We start from the raw sequence: 14,478 nt of genomic DNA on the forward strand, positions 1-14,478 counted from the left end.
GGCAGGGAAGACACTACAGTCTGAGAAGGGATGGCTACTACAGGTTCAAGTGATGAGGATAGAAGAGGGAGTTATGCTCTCTAAACCTTCAGGTGATGTAGGCTGGGAAAATACTACAGTCTGAGAATGGAAGGCTCCTACAGGTTCAAGCGATGAGGTAGATATGATGGGAATGGAGTTAATGTAGATCTATGATATGGGAGGGAGCTTCAGGTGATGGAGGCCAGAAAGATACCACAGTCTGAGAAGGGAGATCTACTTCAAGTTTATGTGATGAGGATGGGAGAGGGTGAGACACTATGGCTTCAGTTGTTAAGGATGGAAGTAAGGAACTCACTCATCAAACCTTCGGGTGATGGAGGCTGGAAAGATACTACAGTCTGCGAAGCAAAGGCTATTACAGTTTCACATGAGGATAGGAGAGAGAGCTGTACTTATTGAACATTCAGGTGATGTAGGCTCAGAAGAAACTACAGTCTGAGAATGGAGGGCTCCTACAGGTACAAACGTTAAGATAGATATGGTGGGAATGGAGTTAGTTTAGATCTGTAGCCTAATGTGATATCAACAGAGGTGATGCAGATACTACAGCCTAGTGTGATGGAGGTGGGGGAGATACTACAAGTGTATATAATGGAAGTTGAGGAAATGATGTAGCTTAATGTAATTCATCTGGAAAAGCTACTAACGCGTCATGTGATAGGAATGCAGGTGATATCCATAGTGAAGATTATGATAATGGAGGTGGAGAAGATACTACATGGGATCGAGCACCAGAGCGCTACTACAGCCCCAGGTTATCACCATGCAAGTGAGACAGATACAACAGCTTCAAGTATTGGAGGTGGGGGAAATACTACAGTTTCATGTGATAAATATAAAGAAGCTACTACGGCTTCATGTAATAGTGATGGAGGTTGTGCCCATAATGTAGCCTGTGAAGTTGGATATGGAGATCCAGTTCCAGTGGATGAGGATGGACGAGAGGGATCTATTATAACACAAGGTCATCAGCAAGGAGGTGGAAAGATAAAACCACTAGAGGTTATGAGAACAGAGGTGAGAGAGATACACAAGCTTCAGGTGATAAGGCCGAGGGTGAGCAGCAAGAGACATTAGCTTCAGGTGATGAGGATGGAGGCGAGGGAGATATTCATGTAGATGATAGTTGCTGGGAAGGTGGTGTGCAAAATTAATTGGTAGTATCAATTATGTCTTGCAGCAGCAGAAACGAGCACACATGGAATCAATAAAGCAACATAATATGTCACAGTAACTTCAGAGCTTATGAACTACTCCCAATATAGGGCTCTATAAAGTTCTATTTGTATCATGGGCAGCACTGCTAGCATATCTGCCAAGTGAAGGTGCCTAATGGCCACTTCCTTGCCACAATAATGTTGTCCCACTTATGTATCATGTTGCTCCCTACATAAGCAAAAATATTTCCAGTGGGATTTGGAGTAATGTTATACATTTGTGGCTAGATACATTTGCATCATGGCACTGAGGAAGAAGTGTGCCAAAAACGAAGTAAGGACAAATCATGTGATATAATCAGGGTCAAAGGTTCTATCATGCCACTTCCTGTAAAATGATGAGTGTTAATGGTCAAGGGCTATCACTTCTGGTGATGTCACTTGGGGCAGTCTACAGGCATCTGAAGTGTCTTCTCCAACACCCCTAAATTGTGGAGAGAAAAGTCCACTTGCTGGGAGCTTTCTCCAACCCCCTAAATTATGGAGAGAAAAGTGCACTTGCTGGGAGATATACTCACTGCCACGTTGTATATCGCCATCCCAACAGCACGATGATCGTTGATTTTCTCAGTAGAAACGCTTTTGGTTTCATAAGCAAGAAAAATCCCCAGCAGCAGCAGAAGCCCCTTGAAGCCATAGAAGATACCTGACAAAGAATGAGAGACAAGACAAAAATTAGAGAAGGCCTTTTCCAGGACACTGAATGTCAGTCTTGATATAGGCATAACGCAATAAGTGGTGGAAGTTTACGATTCACCTCCACAATTCGCAGTACATCCAAAGCCTTTGAATTACAGTGAAATCTGTTGGAAAAGGTAAAACTGCTGGAAGAGAAGAATTTTGTGCACATTTAGAGATGCTCCCCTCCAATCAGTGCCCAGGAGAGGTGAACATATGTGGATACCGTCCAAACCTGGGAAGGTTAGTTCTCCAGTGCATAAACCTATATTTCTCGAGTATGTACTTGAGAGAGAAAAGCTGGACTTGGACATATGTCTACCCAATCACGGCTTATAAGGGTGTTCCAAAACTGAGCCTATGGAATAAAAATCAATGTGTTCACATGTGAGTTTTGGCACATACTTCTAAGGGATAAACATACATCTTCACAGAAAGAGCGGAGGATGGGTGCATCCGTGCATGGAAAGAAAAACAGCTCATTAATGGGATTCACCACATGGCCAGGAGTACAGTGGTCATTCTAGTCTTCACAGAGCCACATCGTAGCAAACTAAGACCCCAGCGCCTAAGGGAGCATCAGTACATTTACAATTCAGGGGGGAGCACGGAGATACAAGGAGCTTTGTTTAGGATGTATTCAGCAGGAGATGCTGCCTAAAGCACCACCCGGTGTGAACTAATAAAACTTACAAGGCTAACTCAATCAACATCAAGTTAAGCTGCTACCCTCAGACCTCTAAGTGGAATGGATCTTAGGGGTTACTATTTGTGTACATGAAGCTCTCTCAAGTAAAAAGATACATCTTTGAGCTACAAATCCTGCTACCTGATCATATTATATAGCTACCAAATAGAGGTTTGTTATGTACAGTAACTTCTACTTCGAAAAAAAAACAACTTGCAAAGTCCATCTCCAACGTTTGATGGCAGGAGTGTGCAAAGCATGTCATTTACCGTAGCGCATATTGCAAGCAGACTTATATGGAATGGTCAAGAAGGGAACCCGACAACCCCAGAACAGCACCAGCTTCTACTTGGGGTCTCAGTGTAGTCCTTACTAGGTTAATTGTGGCATCCTTTGTGCTGTACCACTCAAGGTTCCTCATATTCCTCTCCCAGAAAGTGGTCTTCCTTGCTACTTCCCTGCAGTGAGTCAGTGAACTTCAAGATCTTTCAGTGAAAGAACTACACATGCAAGTCCACAAATACAAAATCTTGTTTCAAACGCATTCTAACTTCTTGCTAAAGCTTGTACATCTCAATCAATCCATTGACTTGCCATTCTTTTTCTCAAAGCCACAGTGTCTTGTAGAAAGGACTCTACATACACTAGATGCCAGGGTGCCTGTTATGTACTATAGAACGCATTTGTGCCATCAGGAACACTAAACAAATGTTTGTTACGTCTGCCCAACCACATATTGTGAATCCTATTTCAAAGCCTGGCTATATGGATCATTGGGTACATTCAGCTATTTTACGCTGAAGCCAAACACACACAACACAACACAACACAACACTCCAACAGCACATGTCACATGGAGTAAAGGAGCCACAGTGGCTTTCTTAGGCAGCTTCCCATTAGCTATGTTATATGTAGAGATAATATGTGGTATTTGACACGCACATTCATCAACTGTGTGCCATTTTAAGCCATACTGTACTTAAGACTTTGTTCGTGACATCTCCTCTGCTTGCAGGCCACCACTTTGAAAGTCTGGTTCCGCTTTACAAGCAGCGTATGATCTACTGCAACCGGAAAACGTAAATCGGTTTGATTTGATTCGACATTTATAAAGCACGACTGTCACTCTAAAAGGAGCTTCCTGGCGCTATGCGGTGGACAAGGACAACCACTATATAAGTGATGACCAAAGTTCATCTGAGGATCTAAAGACCCAGGTCTTCAAGGCCTTTCTGAACTGGGTTTCTGTTTTCATCAACCTTAAGTGCGTGGGCATAAGGTTCCAGGCTCTGGTTCCCAATGCTGCTACAGATTTTCCTCCTTTGGTTTTTCACCTAAAGGGAGAAGGCTTAAGAAGATTTGCAGATGAGGATCTGAGTGTCCTAGCAGTAGAGTAGGGGTGAACCTGGCCGAAAGATATGTGGGTACCAGGTTCTTGGATGCTCTGAAGGTGATTGAAATTACTTGAATAAGATTCTGTTGTGCATCGTTAGACAGTGAAGGGTTTTAAGGGCTGCTGAAGCTGAAGATTTATGCGGTTGTTTTAGCACTAAATGAACTGCAGCATGCTGTACTACTAGTAGTCTCTTGAGTGTTTATTTACTCCTGCAAGTAGGCTGTTGCAGTAGTCTAGTTTTGACAGGATGAGTCCCACTGCAACTATATTCCTTGCAGGGAGTGGAATAAAGTCTAATCATTTATTGAGGGTTTTGATTATGTTGAAGCATGTTCCTGCCACCGTCAGGGCGTGAGGTCGAAAGGAGAGTGAGGCATCAAATTTCACTCCCAGGTTTTTTGCTACTTCAACTGTGTTCTGTGGTGCTAGTGCGTCTTCCGGCCACCACTGACTCGGCTTGAAGGGTTTGTCCTTTCCTATCAGCAGGATCTCAGTTTTATCAGTGTTGCATTTGAGATGGTTAAGCTTCGTCCAATGGATGAACTCTGTCAGGCATAACTTAAAGTTAAGTTCTGCCTTATTGGAGTCTTTGTCCAGGTAGAAGATCAATTGCGTATCATCGGCATATGATGTAGTTTCAATCAAATGAAATCAAATCAAAATCAAATTAATCAGTTTGCACATTGCAGTGCAGCAGAATTGTTTAATCCCAGTAGTCCAGAGTATAATTTGCATCCCTCTCGATAAATTGTGTAGAACACTGGCACTGCTTCCAAAAAAGGAATGGGAAACTAAGCCAAACACTGCTATTTAACATAACTGTATAGAAGTTGTTTTGACTTGCAGCACGTTAACACGGTTTTCTAAGGATATTACGAAGTTAAGATGAACTATAGGCAGTAAATATTGTAATCATTACTTGAATGGGATAGGCTTTTCACGATTGTTGGCATTGCTAGCAACTGCTCTGAAGCAGCTGAGACTGAGAGGGGGGGGGGGGGTAAATTGTTAAATGTCAGCTATGCACCTGACAGTGAGGGCATGCCCATTGAATTGGGGCCTGTTACACACCAACTAAGAACAGTAAGGGGGGGTGGTCATCCAGTCTCGCTGGAACTGGCTGAGTGCCTTACAGTCTGTATATATCCATATGGAAAACACACCTACCCTTTCTCTAGTGCCCTCTATGCATCTGAAACGTAAGATTATAACTCTTTAATGAGAAACATTCTTCACACATAAATTCAATCAGCCAAAGCAGAACCTCTGAAGTAACCCCTAGGAGAGGACTGCTGGGCCTGCGGACACTGGTAGGTTGTGGAAACATCCAGGGAGATAGACTTTGAGCCTCCATGAAAGGGAGTGCAGCGAAAGGGGCTGCAATTGGCCGGCGCTGAAGGGTGCCCATAGCCTTTGCTGTCCCCGTATCCTTTTTGATTTTTTCCAGCATCCGGTCAACTTGCTGACCGAACAGAGGTTGACCATCGAACTGCAAATTGAGTACATTTTACTGGACTCTAGGCTTAAAGCTGGAGATAAGGAGCCAGGCATGCCAGCGCAGAAGGATGCTGATGTTGATTCCCCTCTCATCAGAGTCTGCGGCATCTAGGTTACAGCGTATGGTGATATTGGAGATTTGTTTCCCCCTCTGTAACAATCTCATAACCCCGCTTTCTATGCTCCTCTGGGAGATGTCGGAGGCACTTCTCCTCTCATCCCACTGGGCACAGTTATATGTAGAGAGGAGACCAACAGTATTGGAAATCCTCCAGTGGTTGGTCAATTGTTCCACTCTGCTTTTGCCCACTGCATCAATGCATTTAGTGTTCTTGTCTGGGGGAGGCGTATCACCAGTAGCTTGGGAGCTAGCCCTTTTACGGGCAGTGGTAACCAACAGGGAGTGCGACGGGAGCAGTAGGGAATGTCTTATGTTTCTTGTCCACCCTGGACATGACGACTCTAGCGTGGACGGAATCCTGAAAAATTTCAGTGGTGTGACAGAGCATGCCCCAGAGCATGGGGAGGTACTGGGTGTAACTGTGAGTGGAGGAAAGGGTTTTAAAATGAAGGCCTCCTTCAAAGGCTCAGTATGGAGAGCCCTCTTATGGAAGGAGGCTGCCCTATATATGAGCTTGTGTTTCAAGGTGGAATGATCGGGGAAGAGGCGTGCATGATACAAGTCTGAATCTGTGTTACCTGGAGGATCGTCATGGTGAGGTGGGTGGAGAAGGTTAGTGCTGTGGAGAGGGGCGAGGTGGTGGAGGGGAAAAGGGCAGGGTGCTAGAAGCGTTGTTAGCTTTCGTCTGCTGCTTGGAGGAGGTGGCAAGTTCAAAGCTTCCTCAAGGAATAACTGACGCCTGGAGGGTTGGGGCCAGACCTTGGAGATTGGTTTAGTATCCGGCCCGTATGTGAGTGAATGATGAGGTGTTATTGTCTGGTGTTGATCTTCCCCTGCATCTTTTGGCGTATCGCTTTGACGGCGCTCGAGCCGAGGCCTGTATTCGGTAGCAGCACTGAGTTTTTCGGCTCCGATGGTCATGTCAGCGCTGAGGTGGATGCAGTCAGCGTTGATGCTTTCTTCTGTGCCGAGCCAAAGCTGAGCATTGTGTTCCAAGGTGGCGTTCAGTGCCGACAATGGTGCATAGGCAGTGGTGGTCCAGCAGCCGATCTCTGAGGACCCAGAGTGACAAGATGATCCTTGCACTGTATCTGATTCATGTGCCAGTGATGGTGAGGGGGAGGGAAGTCTGTACCAAAGGAAGCTGCGACAGAGGCAAGTCCTGAATCTCCAGATCTGAGTTGGTAATGTCAGTGGGAGAGAAGTCCCTTCATCTGTTGCTGAGGGTTGAGGGCGGTGCTCCCTTTCTAGGTCCTGGGATCTTAAGCGGTCTGGTGTGTCGTCTCTGCTCCTACATGACACCTCGAGGTGTTAAGCCCAATGGTCATGGTGTGGAGCACAGCAACACATTCGTGTTTTTAACCTTGCACTTTTTAAAAAAAAGTTAATCTTTTTTAAAAAAAAGAGAATTCAGGAGTTGGGGAGTGTACTTTTTTAATTGTGAAAGGGAAATTGTTGAGGGGGAATTCGCGATGGTCGTCTGACCATAGAGCTGCATTCTACACTTCTTACCATAGAGTTGCCTGGGAGATCAGCACTCTAGTGGCCATTGGTACAGCCTTAAATGGCAAATGTGAGGCAGGCGAACTGGTGAGTGGAGCACAGCACCGCACTTGTGTTTTTTAACCATGCACTTTTTAAAAACCGTATTTTATTTTTTAAATGCACCATATGGTAAGCGTTTAATTGGATATATCCAATTGGCTGTTTATGTGAGTATTTTGCCTTTTGTTCCATCATCTTTTATTGCTCTGTTAAAATTCCGGGACCTACTGATGTAAATGTATATCTTTTATTTTCAGATTGTTTGTTTCATGGTTGCTCAAAAAGTGTTTCCCTGTCCTGATGATGACCCCATCTATCACGAGGGTCAAAAAGCCGTTGATCCACCCTTGGCAAAATTGGGATAAAGCATTGATTGCATGTTGCTTTTGTAATAATACAGGCAAAATATATTAAATTGGAAACAGACTGCCATTTGGGACCTCTTTTGTTTACCCTGTGTGTTATTTTTGTACATTGTTTAGTGTAACACATGAAGTCCAACTGGTTTATTTTTGTATTGTATTGTCCTCTTTCCTTGACCTAAATGTTTTGGTAAATTTTGATCTGGAACCATTGTGGTTTTCCATTATCTATGGCCCCTGGTTTAAAAGAGCCGCCCCTGTTTGGCAAAACTGGCACGCTATGAAAGCATTTGAATATGTAATGAGTCCCTTATGGTGCCTTTGGCATTTTTGCCAATTTATGTGAAAAATGTCCTTTAACATGTACTATTACACGGAGACGCACAAGCATGCAATACAAAATGGCCGCCACTTAAGGAGCTCCGGTGCGTCTGACCCGTTTTTATCTATCTAACGCCGAATTTGTGTCAGAAAATTGGCGAAATTGAGGTTACTTATGTATTAAAGGCCCTACCTGTTGGATTTGATGTTTTTGGACGACTGTTGTGCGATTTGCAGCATTTTTTCTTGCTTGTGCTTCTGCTCCTATCTCTGCCCTCCAGCTCAGCCAGGTCAGTCTGTCAGGGGGGCGGAGTAACTCTCCAGGAAAGGGCCTGGCTTGGGCCTTGCCACTCCCACAGCCCAGTATAGTTGCTGCACCAGCTTTACTACAGATTTCTTCCTGCTGCATTATATCTCAGCTCCTATTTTTCGTTTTTCACTTAAATTATTGACTTTTATAACATATTTAAAATGGAAAATAAAAATCCTATTCATTCCAAAAGAAGGCAACAAGTTTCCACTCCACCAATTAAATCAAAGGCGGTTGAATCAGCAGAACCTTCATTATCAGTGGTTTTAGAGGAAATTCAAGCTCTTCGCATTGATACTGACTCTATTGCGTCAGAAATTAAAAATGTTCGTAAAGAAATGGCGAGTTTATCAAAGAAAATCTCTGATAATGCTATTAAAATTCAGGATAATAAAACTAAGCTTTACACTTTTAACCCTCTTGTTGCAAAAATATTGCCAATGTCTTCACAACTTTTAGACTTGGAAAATCGTAACAGGCAATACAACCTGCGTATTTTTAATTTGACAGAAGAAGTGGAGGGTAATAACTGCAGAATGTATTTAGAGAATTTGCTTCCGGGACTTCAACAAATCAAATTTCCAGAAAAATTCGAGATTGATACGGCTCGCAGGATTCCTTCACATCGCAATCCTATGCATTCTAAACCGCGTCAAATGATTTTCAAAGTTCTTCGACATTACCACTTAGTCCTGATTCTAAAAGTTGCAAGGGAGATTCCTTCCTTGATGTTTAATGGGAATAACATTTTCATTTACCAGGATTTTGCAAAAGAGACTGTGGCAATACGCAAGATGTTTTCTGAGCTGCGTCCTCAACTAAGAAGTCTTGGGTTCAAATATGGTCTTTTTGCGTATTTGGAAAGACAATTTCTCAAAATCGTTTCACCGTCCGGATGATTTACGACACTTTTTAGAACAACAATCGCACTATTCCATGGATACTAATGACTCTAATACTTGACTTCAATAAAAAGTTCCTATGTTCTGACACGATAATTGCTTTTATATTCTGTGGGCTCCAACGGTTCTGGTCATACTTGTAGAACGCATGTGCGTTTCTTTCCTGATATTAATGTTTGTCCCTTTCTCCCTGTTATTTTTTCTTCCTGTTCCTTTTTCACAGTTAGAGTTTCTGTTTTCTTCTATTTAATATCTCTGTTCTCTTCTCCTCTTCTTACTTCCTTGCTTTCATTCCTTTTTTTCATCGCTTCATTATGACTAATGTTCATAATATTAAAGTCGTTTCTCTAAATGTTAAAGGTTCACGCCATCCTGGTAAACGTACCAAAATTTTAGATCATTTAGGTAGTTGTAAGGCTGATATTTGTTTCATTCAAGAGACGCATATTGATGATAACATATTAAATTATATGAACAAAAAGTGGGTAGATACTATTGTTTCATCCTCTGCTAATGGTAAAAAAAACTGGTGTTGCTATTTTTTTTGCAAAAAAATTACATTGTCGATTCGGAAGGTAGATACGTTATAGGTAAAATTAAGCTTCATGATTCCGTCTTATTTTTACTTAATATTTATGGTCCTACAGCTGACGACCCTATTTTTTGGTCTAATATTACAACAGAAATCTTAAAGTTGGGCAATGTTCCGTTAATTGTTGGAGGGGATTTTAATGTTATTGCTGATTCACTCTTAGATAGGTTATCTAGTACTAAATTTCATCCTCCTAGGGTGTTTCATGCTTTTAAATCGTTTCTCCACACCACCAAATTGACAGACATTTGGAGTTTGCATTTTCCTACTGACAAATGTTTTACATTTTTCTCCAATCCCCACAATTCATATTCTAGGATTGATTATTTTCTAATTTCTAAGCAACTCATGCAATCTACTACAAATCCTAAGATTGGTAATATTGATATCTCCGATCATGCCTTGATTTCTTTGGTTTTAAATCTGTCCTCCACGTTTGCAAAACAATTTTGATGGCGTATGAATACTAACATTATCCTTAATGATCATAATAAACAAAAAATCTTACAGGCCATTCAAGATTATTTTTTGTTTAACCCTGAAGATTCCACTTCTATGGTCAATAGATGGGACGCCTTTAAAGCATATATCAGGGGTGTTACTATTTCTATCATGGCCTATGAGAATAAAACTTAATGCTCATATCAAACATTTGGAAAAGCAAATAGCGAAATTTGAACGATTATTTATTACGTCCAATGATCCTCAAATTCGGCTTAAGCTGCAAAAACTTAGATATGAATTTAACTCGATCCTTAGTAAAAGAGCTGGGGTCCAAATTTCCAAATCCAATGCTAAATTTCGTTTTAATGCCAATAGATCTGGGAAGCTCCTTGCAAATTATCTGCGTATTAAGAAAGATAAAACACAGATTACTTCTAAACAAAGTTCTAATGGTAAAGCTGCATTATCTCACAATGATATTGTTAATTAATTTTTGGACTTTTACTCTAATTTATATAATAAGCCAGATTGTCTTGATAACTCATTAATTGATTCTTTTTTTACATACTTATGATTTGCCCAAAATCTCTCAATCAGATAAGATTGGATTAGATTTGCCCATTACTGCTGAGGAAATTTTAGTAGCCATAAAATCTCTCCCAAAAAATAAATCCCCTGGCCCTGATGGTATTCCAGCTGAATTTTATAAAGAATTCCAATCTCAACCCCTACCTTACTTCATCCAACTTTTTACTTTTTTTGGTTCTTCTGGTACCATTTCAGGCACGTTTATGGATGCTTTAATTGTTGTACTTCCCAAACCTGATAAAGACCCTTCCCTAGTGTCCAATTATCGTCCTATTTCTTTAATTAATCAAGATTGTAAGTTATATGCTAAAATCCTTGCTTCTCGATTAACCCCTATTCTTGATTCTATTATTCAACCGATCAATCAGGTTTTATGAAGAATAGATATTCTGCAAATAATACAAGAGCTTTGCTGCATGTAATTGAACAAAGTCATACTTTAATTGCTCCTCCTATTTCGGACTTTATTGTCATTTAATTTTGGTCCCTTATTTATTCGTATGATTTCCGCCTTATATTCTGCTCCCACTGCTAGGCTATTTATCAATGGCCAAATATCAACTCAATTCTCCCTTTTTAGAGGCACACGGCAAGGTTGTCCTCTTTCACCACTTTTATTTTTACTTGGAATTGAACCTTTCCTTCAGCATATTAGAAACTGTGATAATATTAAAGGCATTATGCTGAAGAATGTTACTATCAAAACCTTAGCCTATGCTGATGATGTACTATTATTTATTAGTGATCCTACCTCTTCGATCCCTTTCTTATGAGAAATCATTACAAAATATTCCATAGTTCCTGGTTACAAACTTAATATTAATAAAACAGAATTTTCCCCCTGAAATGTTTTTTGCACTCCTGATATGCTACCTATGAGTGATATTATTTGGCAAAAAAATAAATTGAAATATCTTGGTATTTCATTTTCATCTTGCATTAAAGGGACACTGACATTGAATAGTGATTTTATCCTAAATTATATTAAGGACAAAACTTCTAAATGATCCTCACTTCATCTCTCATGGTGGAGTAGAATGGATTCTATTAAAATGAATATTGCTCCTAAAATGTGTTATACCTTTCCTATGATTCCTACTTAGTTTCCGTTAAAATTTTATAATGATGTTGCTAACATTTTATCCAAATTTCTATGGAATAATAAATCACATCGAATTGGTTATAATAAACTAAAACTACCTAAATGTAATGCTGGTTTTGGCCTACCTGACTTATTTTTGTATCATAAACCATTTATATTGAAACAAAGTTCTATATGGCTTTGCTCTTCCTCTATAATTAACCCTCCTATTTGGTTCAATATAGAGAAATCTCTTGTTAATCCTTTTCCATTTCCCACCTTGCTTACCTTGTCCAAAAAATCTACAATCCTGCATCACTCAGTTATTATTAGATCCTCGAAATTAATTTTTAATGATGTGGGTTCAATTTTCTCAGCTCCTATTGGCCATACTGTGGCCAATACTATCATTATGGCATAGCAATGCTATTAAATTGAATAGAAATGCGAATTTTTTGAATTTATGGATTAAAGCTAGTATCTTCTACCTTAAAGACTTATATAGTAATAATTCCTTTATTCCATTTGATGCTTTACAATCGAAATTTATGTTACCTAAATCTGATTTTATTAAATATGAGTCTTTATGTAATTACATTTTGAATTCTTTCCATCATGGTGTTCCATCTACTATTTCAACAGATTTAATAGTTTATTTACAAGCTGTATCTTCGTCGTCACATACAGCCTCTCTTTTGTATAAAAAATTGGCTACCTCATTAGGCAATAACCTTAATATAATTTCAACATTTTGGAATAATGAACTTTCCATTACTTTATCTAGTGACACTTGGAAAATTATTTGGCTAAATAGTACTTCTGGATGGCTACCTGTTTCGCTTTACCAAACTAAGGGGTCATTAGGATGATGGGCGGACTTAGTCTGCCCGCCATCCTATCGGGACTAGGGACTGCCCGCCATAAGGGCGGGGTCCCGTGGTGGAATTAGGATGCAGTCGCCACAGTGGCGGCCGCATCCTGCATTTATAACATTGTGGCGGGCTGTGCTCTCTGCACCGCCCGCCACAATGCCATAAATGTATGTATGCATTTGCATGCACAATGCGGCAGGCACCGCGCGGTGCCTACCGCATTGTATATGCAAATGCAGGGGGGTACAACAAGTACCTCCCGTGTGCACCCCCACACCCCTCCTTCACTTTGGGGGCCCGCAGGGGCCCCCAAAGTGAAGACCGCATGCCTTTCCGTGGTGGCATCGCCGCCACGGAAAGGCACCTGCCCAGGCCCATCATAATATGGCTGGCGGTGTCTAATAGACACCGCCACCATATTATTCCTTTTCCGCCCCGGCCGCAAGGCGACCGAAGCGGAAAAGCGGTGGACGGTCTTGCCGTCCGCCGAGGTCCTCCCCGCCATACTAATATGGTGGAGGGGGAAATCGAGCGTGAATATCGGGCGGATTGCCCCCGCCAGGCTGGCGGTAGCCACCGCCAGCTTGGCCGGGGCAATCTGCCCGACATTATAATAGGGCCCTAACTCTTATATCTTATTCAATTGTTAATCGTCCCCAACACGTTTATTTCGTGCTAAATTACTACAATCTGAAATATGTTGTACAAACATGCATTGTAAATTGCATGTTGGATCCTTACAACATATGATCTTTGGATGCCCTTTAATTTTAAAATTTTAGTCTGATGTTTGGAATATTATACTAAAGATTTTACCTGTTCAAGATGTTCTCCCTTATAAATTAGTAATTTGTAAATCGGTGGGTCTTGTGCATACTCTAACTGATTTAGAAGGAAAACTGTTTAATTTCTTATTGTCGGCTGCTTTAAAGTCAATTACTTTTTGTTGGAAAGATATTTCAAGTTTATCAGTTCATGCTTGGTGGTCTTGGGTCATTTTTACAAGAAGAGGTGCGCAATTATCTTTAACTGGGATTAATCATAACGCCCTTATTATTAATCTTTTTAGTCACCTATTGATACTTTTTTGTTATCATAATTTATTCCCTTTCCCTCCTTTTCCTTTCACCTTTTGTTACTCCCCTTATTTTCCTCATATTGAGTATAAGAAATGTAGATACCTTTTACATTTACTGGATGTTTTTATATTTTTTTCTTAGTTTGCTGAGGTATTATTGCCTAGGTAATATTTTCTGTATTGTCTGTTATTTATTCTGAAAAAGTTAATAAAATTATTTTGAACACAAAAAAATGTACTATTACACAAAATTGTTTTCAATTTCTTCTCGCAGATAGAAATCTCCTATAAGAGGTTTGGCTTACTCGCTCAGGGTCAAGTGTCATATAATGTCACTTCCTGTGATGTCATTAAGGTGAAACTGTATGTGATGTCACTTCTGCTAACCCTCACGTTTTGGTGAATTGACTCCAATGAATGCGGACATGAGGACCTTGCACTGAAGTACATGAAGATCTATTTTCTCTCCCTTCCTTTGCTTTCCCTGCTCCCCTTTACCCTGCTCTGCCTATTTAAAATTCCACTTGCCCCAGTGCACCATCTGTCTCCCTCCATTATTATAGCGGCAGGTAGCCATATAGAATGTTTTTTTAACTATTCCAAGATGGCAACTCGTGCGTGTACGTGAATCCAAATTTGTGCAAGCACTGAGGCTGTCATAAAATGCTTTTTTCTTTGGCTCATGTAAACCATTCCTAGATTCCCCCATTGCTTACACTGCATGAGAACTCACAACAGGCCACC

The 14,478-nt window shown here is 40.8% G+C and overlaps 1 protein-coding gene across 3 annotated transcripts in view; it reads right to left on the minus strand.

Moving 5' to 3' along the window:
- GABBR1 (gamma-aminobutyric acid type B receptor subunit 1) overlaps positions 1 to 14,478 on the minus strand; it is a 750,676-nt gene that overhangs the window by 15,727 nt on the left and 720,471 nt on the right. For all 3 annotated transcript variants that reach the window (XR_015296080.1, XM_086924382.1, XM_086924381.1), the window contains one exon: positions 1,778 to 1,905. Coding sequence is in view for 2 of the 3 variants with exons in the window: in XM_086924382.1 (XP_086780508.1) it covers positions 1,778 to 1,905 (128 nt within the window). In the remaining variant the exon portion in view is untranslated. The remainder of the gene's footprint in view (positions 1 to 1,777; positions 1,906 to 14,478) is intronic.

Source organism: Lissotriton vulgaris, chromosome 5, assembly GCF_964263255.1.
Source record: "Lissotriton vulgaris chromosome 5, aLisVul1.2, whole genome shotgun sequence".
In the NCBI taxonomy this organism is placed as follows: domain Eukaryota; kingdom Metazoa; phylum Chordata; class Amphibia; order Caudata; family Salamandridae; genus Lissotriton; species Lissotriton vulgaris.